This window comes from Pongo pygmaeus, chromosome 12 (assembly GCF_028885625.2).
Source record: "Pongo pygmaeus isolate AG05252 chromosome 12, NHGRI_mPonPyg2-v2.0_pri, whole genome shotgun sequence".
NCBI classification, from domain to species: Eukaryota; Metazoa; Chordata; class Mammalia; order Primates; family Hominidae; genus Pongo; species Pongo pygmaeus.
The window spans coordinates 33,551,352-33,564,795 of NC_072385.2; the positions used below are offsets into that span (position 1 = coordinate 33,551,352).

At 41.2% G+C, this 13,444-nt stretch overlaps 1 protein-coding gene across 1 annotated transcript in view; it reads left to right on the top strand.

Moving 5' to 3' along the window:
- SLC9A4 (solute carrier family 9 member A4) overlaps positions 1–13,444 on the top strand; it is a 58,986-nt gene that overhangs the window by 17,769 nt on the left and 27,773 nt on the right. The window contains exon 3 of the mRNA XM_054476324.1: positions 11,923–12,182. Coding sequence (XP_054332299.1) covers positions 11,923–12,182 — 260 coding nt within the window. The remainder of the gene's footprint in view (positions 1–11,922; positions 12,183–13,444) is intronic.

Below are 13,444 nucleotides of genomic sequence, written 5' to 3' on the forward strand. Positions count from 1 at the left end.
CACAAGAACAGCATGAGAAAAACCCACCCTATGATTCAATTACCTCCTACCAGGTCCCTCCCATGACAAGTAGGGATTATGGGAGCTGCAATTCAAGATGAGATTTGGGTGGGAACACAGCCAAATCATATTGTTTTACTGCTGTCCCCTCCCAAATCTCATGTCCTCACATTTCAAAACCAATCACGCCTTCCGAATAGTTCCCCAAAGTCTTAACTCATTTCAGCATTAACTCAGAAGTCCACAGTCCAAAGTCTCATCTGAGACAAGGCAAGTCCCTTCCACCTATGACCCTGTAAAATCAAAAGCAAGTTAGTTCCTTCCTAGATACAGTGGGGGTAAAGGCATTGGGTAAATACACCTGTTCCAAATGGGAGAAATTGGCCAAAATGAAGGGGCTACAAGCCCCATGCAAGTCCAAAATCCAGAAGGGCAGTCAAATCTTAAAGCTCCAAAATGATCTCTTTGATTCCATGTGTCACATCCGGGTCATGCTAATGCAAGTAGGTTCCCATGGTCTTGGGCAGCTCTGTCCCTGTGGCTTTGCAGGGTACAGCCCCCACCTCCCCCACCACCCCAGCTGCTTTCATGGGCTGGTGTTGAGGGTCTGTGGCTTTTCCAGGTACAAGCTGTCAGTGGATCTGCCATTCTGGGGTCTGGAGGCCTGTGGCCTTCTTCTCACAGCCCCACTAGGCAGGGCCCAAATGGGAAGTCTGCATGGGGGCTCCAACTCCACATTTTCCTTCTGCACTATCGTAGCGGAAGTTCTCCATAAGGGCCCTGCCCCTGCAGAAAACTTCAGCCTGGACATCCAGGCATTACCATACATTCTATGAAATCTAGGCAGAAGTTCCCAAACCTCAGTTCTTGACTTCTCTGCACCCACAGGCCCAACACCATGTGTATGCTGCCAAAGCTTGGAGCTTACACCCTCTGAAGCAATGACCTGAGCAGTATTTTGGCCCGTTTTAGCCACAGCTGGATCTGAAGCAGCTGAGACACACCGCACCATGTCCTAAGGCTGCATAGAGCAGGGAGGCCCTGGCCTCAGTCCAGGAAACCATTTTTTCCCCCCTAGACCTCCAGCCATGTGATGGGAGGGACTGCTGTGAAGGTCTCTGATATGTTCTGGAGACCCTGGAGACATTTTTCATATCGTCTTGGTGATTAACATTTAGCTCCTTATTACTTGTGCAAATTTCTGCTGCAGGCTTGAATTTCTCCCCAGAAAATGTTTTTTTCTTTTTTACCTCATAGTCAGGCTGCAAATTTTCCAAATTTGTATGCTCGGCTTCCTCTTGGATGCTCTGCCTATTAGAAATTTCTTCTGCCAGGTACTGTAAATCATCTCTCTCAAGTTCAAAGTTCCACAGATTTCTAAAGCAGCAGCAAAATGCTGCCAGTCTCTTTGCTAAAACATAAAAAGAGTTACCTTTATTCCACTTCCCAATAAGTTCTTCATCTCCATCTGAGACCACCTCAGCCTGAACTTTGTTGTCCATATCACTATCAGCATTTTGGCCAAAGCCATTCAACAAGTCTCTAGGAAGTTTCAAACTTTCTCATATGTGCTTGTCTTCTGAGCCTTCCAAGTCTCTTGGAAGTTCCAATCTTTCTTGTCTTCTTCTGAGCCCTCCAAATTGTTCCAAACTCTGCCTCTTACCCAGTTCCAAAGTCACTTTCACATTTTTGGGTATCCTTATAGTAGTACCCCACTCTACCTGTATCAATTTACTGTATTAGTCCATTTTCATGCTGCTATGAAGAAATACCCAAGACTGGGTAATTTATAAAGAGAAAGAGGTGTAATTGGCACACGGTTCCACATGACTGGGGAGGCCTCACAATTATGGCAGAAGGCAAAGGAGGAACAAAGGCACGTCTTACATGGTGGCAGGCAAGAGAGCATGTACAGGGAAACTGCCCTTTATAAAACCATCAGATCTTGTGAGAACTTACTCACTATCATGAGGACAGCATAGAGATAACCATCCCCATGATTCAATTACCTCCCACCATGTCACTCCCCTAACACATAGGGATTATGGGAACTACATTTCAAGATGAGATTTGGGTGGGGACACAGCCAAACCATATCACCACTCCAGTTAGCTTCCATATCATCCACTCAATTATCCTTTCCCTTCTGTTAGTTTCTATTTTTCAGTTTTTCTGTCCCACAGCTCATAGTTGTTCATGGTCCCTCATTGTCCCTTAATCTATCTCATTGTGTGATTGTCTTTCTCTAGCCATCCATTCCAAATCAATTATGTTTGTGACAGAAAAAACAGTTACCATAGCTGCAAGCTGGGCAGAGGGTTTCACCTCAGACTACTTCCCAGACCCCAGTCTATAGATAGACTTCTTGAGGGTCTGTCTACTCTCACCTTTGAGTAGAAAGTCCCCTGTTAAAAGTAATGTAGTCAAACAAGACTACCCCTTCCTCAGATGCTATGTCATAGAAGTTACCCTTACAGGGATCCATGTGCATGGTGGAGACCATAACTATCATGACTAGGAGGGTTGGTGGTCACAAAAAAATGCAATTAATTATGATTAGAGCCTCAGCTATCAGTGTCAAATGAATCCACAAGATTTAATATTATGACTACAAGGAGCCTTCTTACTTTGGTTCTTAAGGACAGTTAAAAGTCAATACACTTAATGAACTGACAAGGCTATAAGGTTTTTTTATTTTATATGAACTGGTATAATGTTAGCCAAAATTATACTGTAAAAAGTTAAGGATGTTACTGTACAGCACCACTAAACATGATGCAAAAAATTTGGTCAATAGATAAAATTAATATAGAATTCTAAAAAGTATTCAATAAATAAAAATGAATGCAGGAAAAGACAACAAACCAGGAGTGAAGGAAGGGAAAAGAAAAAAAAGTATAGTAATATGGTAGATCTAAATCTAACCATAACAATATTACATTAACTGTTAATGGACTAAATGCTCCAATTAAAAGCCAGAGATTAACAGAACTGATTATAAAGCAGGACTCAAATATATTCTATTTATAAGAAATGCAATTTAATTATAAAGACATAAATAAGGTGAAAGTAAATGGATGCACAAAGATAAACCAAGCAAACAATAAGCATAAGAATGTTGATTTGGCTATGTTAATATTAGTTAAAAGACATAAAGATAGCAAGTATTACAAAGATAAAGAAGGATCTATCATAATGATAAAAAAGCTGACTAATCAAGAATACCTAAAAATTGTACATGTATATCCACCTAATATCAGTGCAACAAAATACATGAATTAAAAATTGACAAATTGAAAGGCAGAAAATGACAATTCCATAATTTTAGTAGGAGATTCCAATAGCTTTCTCTTAGGAAATGATACTAAAATTAAGTAAAATATCAGCAAGGCATGGAGAATCTGAATATTACCAACTACCTTGCCCTAATTCCTATTCATAGAATATTATGCCCAACTGCTGCAAACTCAACATTATTTTCAAGTGCTTATGGTATGCTTAATAAAAATGGTCATACATTTGACAACTAAAGAAGCCTCAATAACTTTAGAAGCTTTGATACCATACAGAGTATATTTTTTGTACACAACAGAATTAAAAATATATTTAAAATATCTAGGAAATTTAAGAATATATGGAAATTAAAAAACAAACTTCTAGATGTTTCATGGTTCAAGAAAGAAAATAACATTTTAGATATCTTTTAAATAACATTTAAAAGTACTCCCAAAACAGAAGTACTTCGAAGTGAATTTAACAAAGATATGCTAGATCCTTTCATTGAATATTATAGAACATTGCTGACAGGAATTAGAAGACCTAAATAATGTCATATTCATTAATGGAAGAGTAAACATTTTTAAGTTATCAGTTTTCTACTGTTTGATCTACAGATTCAATAAAAGCCAATCAAAATCCCAGAAAACATTTTAGTAGAAATTGACAAAGCTGATTCTAAAAATCTGTTTGGAAACGTGAATGACCTAGACTACATGAAGCAATGCCTAAAACTAAAGAACAAAGCTGAAAGACTTATTTGATGACTTACTATAATGCCATGATAATTATAATAATTCTACACAAATGACAATATTAATTAAAGAATAGAGATATAGACTATGAAAGAGACTGGAGAGTTTAGAAATAGACTTACATACACATGGTCAATTAATTTTTGGCAAAAGAACTAAGGCAATTCAATGGAAGGCAAAGTCTGTTCAACAAATGGTACTGAAAAAATCTGGTATCCATGTGGAAAACATGAAAATCACCCCTAACCTCAAGCCATATTTAAAAATTAACACAACATGTATCATAGATGAAATGGAAAAGTTATAATTATAAATCTCCTGGAAGAAAAACATGGAAGTAAAATCTTTATGACTATAGAAAAAAAGACTTTTTGACCTTGGAGTAGTCAAAAGACAGGAAAAGCACAAATTAAAACACACACAAAAAAGAAAAAGCAATGAATTGGATTTTATCAAAAGAAAAAAATGCTCTTCAAAATGCACAATCAAAAAAGCAAGCTACATATGAAAGAAAACATTCACTATACATGCATTTCACAAAAGACAGAGAATATGGAAATAATTTTAAATAATTTTAGTTCTCAATAAGGCTATAAACAGCTCAATTAAAAATAAGAAAAAGATTTGAACAGATACACCATAAAAGATGATATATTCATGGCCAGTAAGCACATGAAAATATGCCCAACATAGTAATCAGGGAAATGCAAATTAAATCACAGTGAAATGCCACCCATCCATTCAAATGACTAGAATTTAAAAAACTGACAATATCAAGTGTTGACAAGGATATGGAACAACTGGGAATCTCATACATTTCTAGTGGTGTTCTGCAGTAGATAGGGTTTGTCCAAATCTACCCTGAAAGTCCAAGGAAGCTGAGAGGCAGAAAAAAGAGGTGGATATACCTAGTTTTTTAGAAATAAACATTTAGCAGAGGCTTAGGAACAGAAGCTATGCTTTTGTTTTCAGCAGTGGTGAGACAATATGGTGGAGCACTGTGCCATTAGCTCCCAGACCCAGGGCTTATATACCATAGAGAAGGAATGTGTAGGACAATTGTAGGGAAAGGCAAGAATGTTGTATAAATCTGTCTATGGGCAGAATTTATGGGCAAAGTTGTTTGGGCTTACTGTACTTACTTTACTTACTGTAAATCAAGGGCACAATTTATAATATGTTCTTCTACAAAAAGAACATTTTTGTAAAATATTATCTACTTGTTTTACAAGTAGATAAAACAGAAATCTTAGAGGCATTCCCAGAACTGGGATTAATCAGAAATCAACATGGTGGATTAGCATCCAAGATGAGGTTGCTTTAGGCTCCACAAGTGGGTATGTAAAATGATATGATGACTTTGTTTTGTTTTCATTCTATTTTTGAGAAAGAGTCTCGCTGTGTTGCCCAGTCTGGAGTACAGTGGCATATCTCTGCTCACCTGCTCACTGCAATCTCCATCTCCCAGATTCAAGGGATTGTCATGTCTCAGCCTCCTGAGTAGCTGGAATTACAGGCACATGCCATCACACCAAGCTAATTTTTGTATTTTTAGTAGAGACAGGGTTTCACCATGTTACCCAGGCTGGTCTTGAACTCCTGGCCTCAAGTGATCCACCTGCCTCGGCCTCCCAAAGTGCTGGGATTACAGGCATGAGCCACCGTGCCTGGCCTGATATGATGACTTTGAAAAACAATTTGGCAGTTTCTTAAAACTTTCATGTGTCTACCATACTACCTAGCCATTGTACTCCTAGGTATATACACAAGAGAAATGACAACATAGGTCTACAAAAAAGGCTTGTACATGAATGTTCACAGCAGCAACATTCAAACAGCCCAAAACTGGGGAGTTGGGAGTGGACAAATATTCATTAACAGGTAAATAGGTAAATAAATGAAGAAAATATGCCATAACCAGATAGTGGAATACTACTCAGGTATAAAAAGGAAGGGACCGCTAATATCTGCAACAACTTGGGTAACTCAAAAACGTCATGCTGAGTTAAATAAGCCAGAAAAAAAGAGTTCATAATTTATTATTCAAACTATATAAAATGCAAATTAATCTATTGTGACAATAATAAATTAGAGATTTCCTGGGGCCGGGATCAGAGAGAAGGATGGACTTCAAATGAATGAGGAACCTTTCAGGGTTCTTGGGGTTGTTCTAGATCTTGACTATGGTGATGTCTTTATGAGTATCTACAATGCCCAGAATTCATTCATTTTAGATGCAGTTTATCATATGTAAATCTTTCCTCAATAAAGTTAACAAGAAAAAAATGTCAGCACATTTGGAATTGACTCTTCACCTCTGCTGAGCCCTGGTTGAAAGCCTAATGTTTTTAGTCATTGTGTGAGTCTCTGTGTGTTAAAAGGGCTTTGCAAACTTTTACAGTGGCATCAGCTAAAGGATCATCATTATTATAATGTTGGAAGGCTTGGAGAATCTGTTAAAGGTAACACAAAAGGACCATTTGCTGAGACAGTGAGTGAAGAGGGAAAATCTAACCTTGTTCTCCATGGGGCTGTGGACATGTTTGAGATTTAGCATTGGCTGAGCTTTTTCCTTCAGTGTATAAAAGATACACACACATTATTGCAACTTGAAATGAACCCAAAGAAAATCTTTTGCAGCTATAATGTTGCCCAGAGCCTGGTAATTTGAAAGGTAAGAACTGTTTTTCGTGCAGTAGTAAGGATTGTGATTGTAAATGCTGTCTTCTTAATTATATGTACTACTTTAGCTTCTGAAACTGCCATGGCATCTTCCTGGCAGGACACACTGGTGTCCAGAGACAAGGCTGGCCCAATTAACTTTCCCAGGCCATTGGAACAGTCTGGGTAGCTACTAATAATCTAACAAGCTATGTAAAAGAGTTTTAGTTTGTGGCAACAATATTCAAATCTTTAAGTCTCGGTCATATTCTCTGAGTTTCCTTTGGATTTGAGAGTCAAATAAACAGTCACTTTCCACTTAACCTCATTCAAACTTTCCTTTTCTGAGATTGTGGGGAGTGTGTGACTCCTCACTGTGGCTTCACTCCTTTCAGTGTGAGCTCAACTCCGACAGTGCAATACCCAGGCCTTTTAAGACCCATATGAGGCAGAAAGTGAAATTGGACTAAACAAACTCATCGAGTCAATACACAACCACTAAGATTCTTTTGGATTCATTCGAAATCATAAGTCACATTTTTTTTTTCAAATACTCAGCCCAGGTTTTCTTAAAGCATAGCTTCAGTTTGTTTAAATAAAATAGACCAGGATTTTAACAGTTTTGTAAAGTGTGATTGATACACAAACAGACCGATAGATGTTGTCCAGGTCCTTCATGGATCAGACACTCAGAGTGCATTAAATGTACAGGAGTTTTACTAGAGAAACTCCTGTGAGGGAAAATGGGGAAGAAGCCCAGGGGGATGGGAGAGCCCTCAGGTCGCAGTGCAGAGTGATTTCAGGGGAAGGAGAGAGGGAAGGACAGAAGCTGGATGGGACTGTCTTTGCTGCATTTCTTAGAGAGTTTATTAAGCTCATCAGGAACCCGCAGGCTAAAACACGTATCCAAGGAGTCCTTTGCCTTCCAGGAAGGGGCCTATCTCAGTGTCCCTGCCAAGCTCAGGCCTTAGCTGAGAATGGCAGATGGGAATCCCTGCAGTTAGAGATCTGAGGGGCTCCAACTGCCCCAGATAGAGAGATGGATGATAGACAGATGGATAGATGATATATAGATGGATAGATAGATAGATAGACAGATAGATAGAATTAGAAAATACATATCTGTAGTAGTTTTCTCTAGGAGGGATTGTAGGACATTTGTGGGGATTTCCCTTTGCTCTTTTGTTTCTGGGCAATTTCTACACTTTTTCATGTATATTCTTAACCAAATTCAGTTTAAGACTTCTGCAAGTCTTTCTCTTTTTAAGTAATTCTTTTCCTAATATGAGAAATTCACAATGTTCATGGTATGTGTGTATGTCTGTGTATCTGTTGCATGTGTTTGTTGCTTGTGTGTCTGTTGTGTGCATGTTGTGTGTGTGTGTGTATTGCGTGTGTCTGTATGTTGTGTGTGTACTTGCTTGGACCCATTGGCACCAAGCTTTCTGATTCTTCTTCATCTTCCCCAGCTTCCCCTCCTCCCAGAAAATACATTAGAAACTTATCTTTGAGAGAAGAAGGCAAGCCTATTATAACCTTCTGCCCACATTCCCTTATCTAACCATGCTTATTGGCTACTGGTTACTTATTACATTGAACAGTAAGCACTAGTTCATACACTCAAAACCTGCATCCTAGGCTCTCTTAAGAAACATGATTGAACCATTTGGGGAATAAGCCAGAGTTTAAGACCTTATAAAATTCAAAATAAAATTATTTGTGCTCTGAGAGATTTATAACGAAAACTTCTAGTCTGTAATACAAGTTAATTTCACGGTATGGTCATTTTGTTTATAAAAGCTGTACTGGGTGGAATAGTGTCCCCTCAAAAATCCATGCTCACCTGGAACCTCAGGATGGGACCCTAATTGGAAACGGTGTCTTTACAGTTATCCTTATTGAAGGCGAGCTCGCACTGGACTATGGTGGGCCCTAATCCAATGCCTGATGTCCTTATAAGAAGGTGATATGACACAGAGGAGACACACAGAGAAGACCAGGTGAAGACGCAGGCAGGGACTGGAGTGATGCACTCACAAACCTAGGAACAGTGAGGACTGCCGGCAGCCACCAGAAGAAGCTCAAAAGAGTCAAGGAAGGGCCGTTCCCTAATGCCTTCAGAGGGCGCATGGCCCTGCCGACATCTTGAGCCTGGACTTTTAGTCTCCACAACAGTGAGAGGATATATTTTTGTTAATTTGAGCCACCTAGCTTGTGGTACTTTGTCACAGCATCCCTAGGAGAGTCATATAGGAGTCAAGGTGACAGAGACTTATTGTAGAGGTGCTTGTGGACAAAATACTCATTAGCAGAGGGCCACTGTGCAACCTCCTTGTGTGCCCTCCCCCGTCAACAAAGTACATTGGCAATGAAGCATCCTAGATGAGGATTGATGGTACCTGAGCTACTTCGAGGCATGCCCCTCACTGCCAGGTCACATTCCCAAGCCCAGAGCCACTCTGTGTGATGTTTGATATCTGCACATAAGGGATTAACAAAAAGTGTACAGTTACGTGGTGACTGCAGCATAAATATGTCCATCCCATAACCTCCTGCTGCTTTTGCTTCTATCTGTCCCTAGAGGACAGCCTCCCTCAAACAAACGTGAGTCATTCTTTAGAAGGGAGAGCACGGAGAAGGCCTTTGTCATCAATGCACTCTGACTGTTCATGAATATGAACAAAACAAGATAGCAGCCTAGGGACAACTTCACACATGATCAACCATTTACTGCCAACCTCTCTGTGGAAAAGCAACAATCTTTTTTTTTTTTTTTTTTAATAAGATAGAGTTTCGCTCTTGTCTCCCAGGTTGGAGTGCAATGGTGCAATCTCAGCTCACTGCAACCTCCGCCTCCCAGGTTCAAGCAATTCTCCTACCTCAGTCTCCCGAGTAGCTGGGATTACAGGTGTGCACCACCACGCCTGGCTATTTTTTTTTCTTTTAAGAGAAGGAGTCTCACTCTGTCACCCAGGCTGGAGTATAGTGGTGCAGTCTCAGCTTACTGCAACCTCCACTTCCTGGGTTCAAGCAATTCTCCTGCCTTAGTCTCCTAAGTAGCTGGGACTACAGGTGCATGCCACCATGGCTGGCTAATTTTTGTATTTTAGTAGAGATAGGGTTTCACCATGTTGCCCAGGCTGGTCTCGAGCTCCTGAGCTCAGGCAATCTGCCCACCTCGGCCTCCAAAAGTGCCAAGATAACAGGTGTGAGCCACCGCGCCCGGCCTAATTTTTTGAATTTTGAGTAGAGACAGGGTTTCACCACATTGGCAAGGCTGGTCTCGAACTTCCGACCTTAGGTTACTCACACACCTCGGCCTCCCGTAGTGCTGGGATTACAGGCATGAGCCACCATGCCCAGCCAAAAACAACAATCTTTTATCATGAAGGTGATGTTATAGGAAATCAGCAGAGGTCGGGCTTACAGAGGACCTGGAGGGGCCAGAACTAGGAAAGGGGCTGGGGGGAGGAATGGCTTCCTAAAGGCTGCAGACCACAGCAAAGGGGTCAGTGTGCACACAATGCAGTGTGCGGTTCTGGTGAATCCTGAAGTGAAGCCAAAGCCAGAACCCAAAGGCTGTCAGGCCATACCCAAGATCAGTGGTGACACTGAGTGTCTCCATAAGGAAGATGATTCCCATCTTGGAGAGATCAGAGTCAAGCAGAAGGCCTGGGTGAGCCTGGCAGGGTGCCACGTGAGGGGCCACAGCCAGAGGGGAAATGAGAGCCAACTGTGAAGGTAAGGGGGCATCATCAGTTCTAGAAGGTCCATGCAGTCCATCTGTGCTTCTGCAGCATGCAGAATACCATCACGGCCACGATTTCCTTGAGTTTTAGCTTCCGTCCTCTGCTCTGATTTTTTGCATTTTTCCTGGTGTAGATAGATGCTAAGAGGCATGTACTGTGATTTCGCAGGACTCTTCAGGGGCTGATATTCCCAAAGGTCTTCATTTTCTGCAGAGATCTTCTTTCAACTCTTCTCTATGTCTCATTACCTGTACACCTGCTGCTGCTTTTCAGGAGCTAGATCATAGTTCTGGGCTGTGGAGTGGCATGAAATAGTGATAAGTAGATCCCTGCAGCTCCAAAATAAATGTTGAAATAAATAGAGAAATAATATGAAAATTCAGAGTGTCACATAGGCTAGAGTCGTTTGGGGGATTCGATGAAAGATGTGTATGGAGGGTATAACGGTCTAGGTGCAATCAGGTAAGATACACCACATGATAGGTTAAATAAAAATGTGAATGCATTATAAAATGTATTAACTATAATAAAGGCATAAGATATAAGGAAACTCTCTATGTACCCTAGGGCTGAGGGAGGGCCCCCAAGGAAGGACACGCTTGGGAGGGGTTCACCTCTTACTGGAGAAGGTGTGGACTGGCCACTGGGTAGCAGAAAAGTTGGCTGATTTATCCAGACTGGAGTTGGTCTGGAGTTGGTGGGCAAACAATCGACCACCCTCCGGAAGGCAGGCAGGGCCAGACATCAGTCAGCAATCCCTGTGCTGGGGCCGCAGTGGGAGCCTGCACTTGGGAGATGGCAGAGAATCTTCAGAGGAGCAGGCTGCATGGGAGGACGGGGAGAAGGCTCTCAGAGAGTGGGCTGCTCGGGTGGAGCCCTGGGCCACAGACATGTGGCACGTGGGTCATGCTGGGGCTTTTTGCAGACAGGTTATCACCAGGCTGAAGTCGCAGGGTGGCAGAAGGATCACTTTCAGGGCCTGTGGCTCAGGCGGGATCGGCTGGAGTTCCTCACATGCACATGGCTGACTCTCCCCACAGGCCCCAGAAAAACTGCAGGAAGGCCCTTCTGCCTGCACCTGAATGTCCTTTCTAGGCCCTCTACGGACAGAGCTTAACTAGGTGCTGACTTTAAGGAAAAGTTGCTTAAAGGAATTCCGTTGTCTATTATAGAACACAAATGGAAGGGTACGTTTGGGGTTTAGAGGCAATAAATTAACTGCCACTGAAAGCTTAGCAAAGAGACAGGCACGTAGTAGGTGCTCAGTGATTGGAAGTTATGAGTATTACACTTTTTATTCAGTGAAACCGAGTACATCTAAATTATTGGGAATACAGTTAAAAGACAGTCATCTTAGTATTTTTTGTTGTGTAATTTATTTTTGTGTATTACTTAACTAGACACAAAGCTGAGAATCTGCATACAAAGTATTCCTAGTCTCTATTCATAATTCATATTTATTTTCTCTCTTTTTTGTCTAGGTCTTATACAATATGTTAATTGCCTTTACAAAGATGCATAAATTTGAAGAGATAGAACCTGTCGACATTTTGGCTGGATGTGCCCGATTCATCATTGTGGGGCTTGGAGGGGTATTGTTTGGCATCGTTTTTGGATTTATTTCTGCATTTATCACACGTTTCACTCAGAATATCTCTGCAATTGAGCCACTCATCGTCTTCATGTTCAGCTATTTGTCTTACTTAGCTGCTGAAACCCTCTATCTCTCCGGCATCCTGGCGTGAGTACAAAGCAAGGATCAAGTCACATAGTAATAGAAAGAAAGTTTAGGACCACACCGCGTGAACCAGGCATCTAGGAAAGACATAACTAATAACGCTAACCCTCCAACATGTTGCAGGATTTAGGAGCTTCTAAACTTTTATAAAACCTGATTCGGGTTCTTTGTCAAACCAAAGTTCTCTCCAATGTCTGCCTTCATCTTCTTCTTGTGCTTTGCCTGAGGAGGAAAGCATAGCAATTATCACATCAATTTAGAAGGCTCGGGAAAGCTGGTACAGAGAAGATCTGGGAAAACTTCAAGGTTAAGTTCTCATCTCAGTAGTGTGTTTTTTTCCTTGAAATGTTTTTTGTTTTTCTTTTGAGACAGAGTCTCGCTCTGTCGCCCAGGCTGGAGTGCAGTGGCGCAACTCGGTTCACTGCAAGCTCCGCCTCCCGGGTTCACGCCATTCTCCTGCCTCAGCCTCCTGAGTAGCTGGGACTACAGGTGCAGGCCACCACGCCCGGCTAATTTTTTGTATTTGTAGTAGCGACGGGGTTTCACCGTGTTAGCCAGGATGTTCTCGATCTCCTGACCTCGTGATCCGCCCGCCTTGGCCTCCCAAAGTGGAAAAGTTAATTTTAAAGTTGAAGAGAGGCATGAACGAGGGACTGACATTCCTGGGCTCTGCCTTCTTCTGTGCCCCTCAAAGCATATCACGCAGCCATGGCTCTTCAGTGTGGGTTGAAACTAGGCAGATGGGATAAGACTAGAAATCTACATTTCCTTGCTCTAATGAAAACATTTTTGAAATGCTTATCCTTATGTCCTTGTATCCTTGAGATGTTTATCTTTGAATGAGGCTTCTCAGCTTGGCTTATTATATCTGGTGATGTTGTTTTCTGCACGGCATTATCTTTCTTTCCAGCTATTCAGGCAGATACATTTAATTTTATTGTAGAGAAATACCTCTTTCAATTAAATGTGATAGTGTAAACTCTAGGCATCTGTCACTTTCCCACCTGGAAAATGATCAAAACTTCTAAGACAAGGCAAGTTTATTTCTCTTTCCCATACTTGTTTAATGGCTCTAGAACAGAAATATTTGAAATAAAGCCAATAAAAAAGAACCTTGCATTGTCTTAGAAGTTTTGATCATTTATGGTTGGATTGGAGGAAATGAGAACCTTGCTGAATTATTCTGTTATTTTGGTTTAAGGCAGAGTAAAGTAGAGAGTGTGAGTTGGGACTGACAAAACTCTTCATGAAGAGGGCAAGAGAGA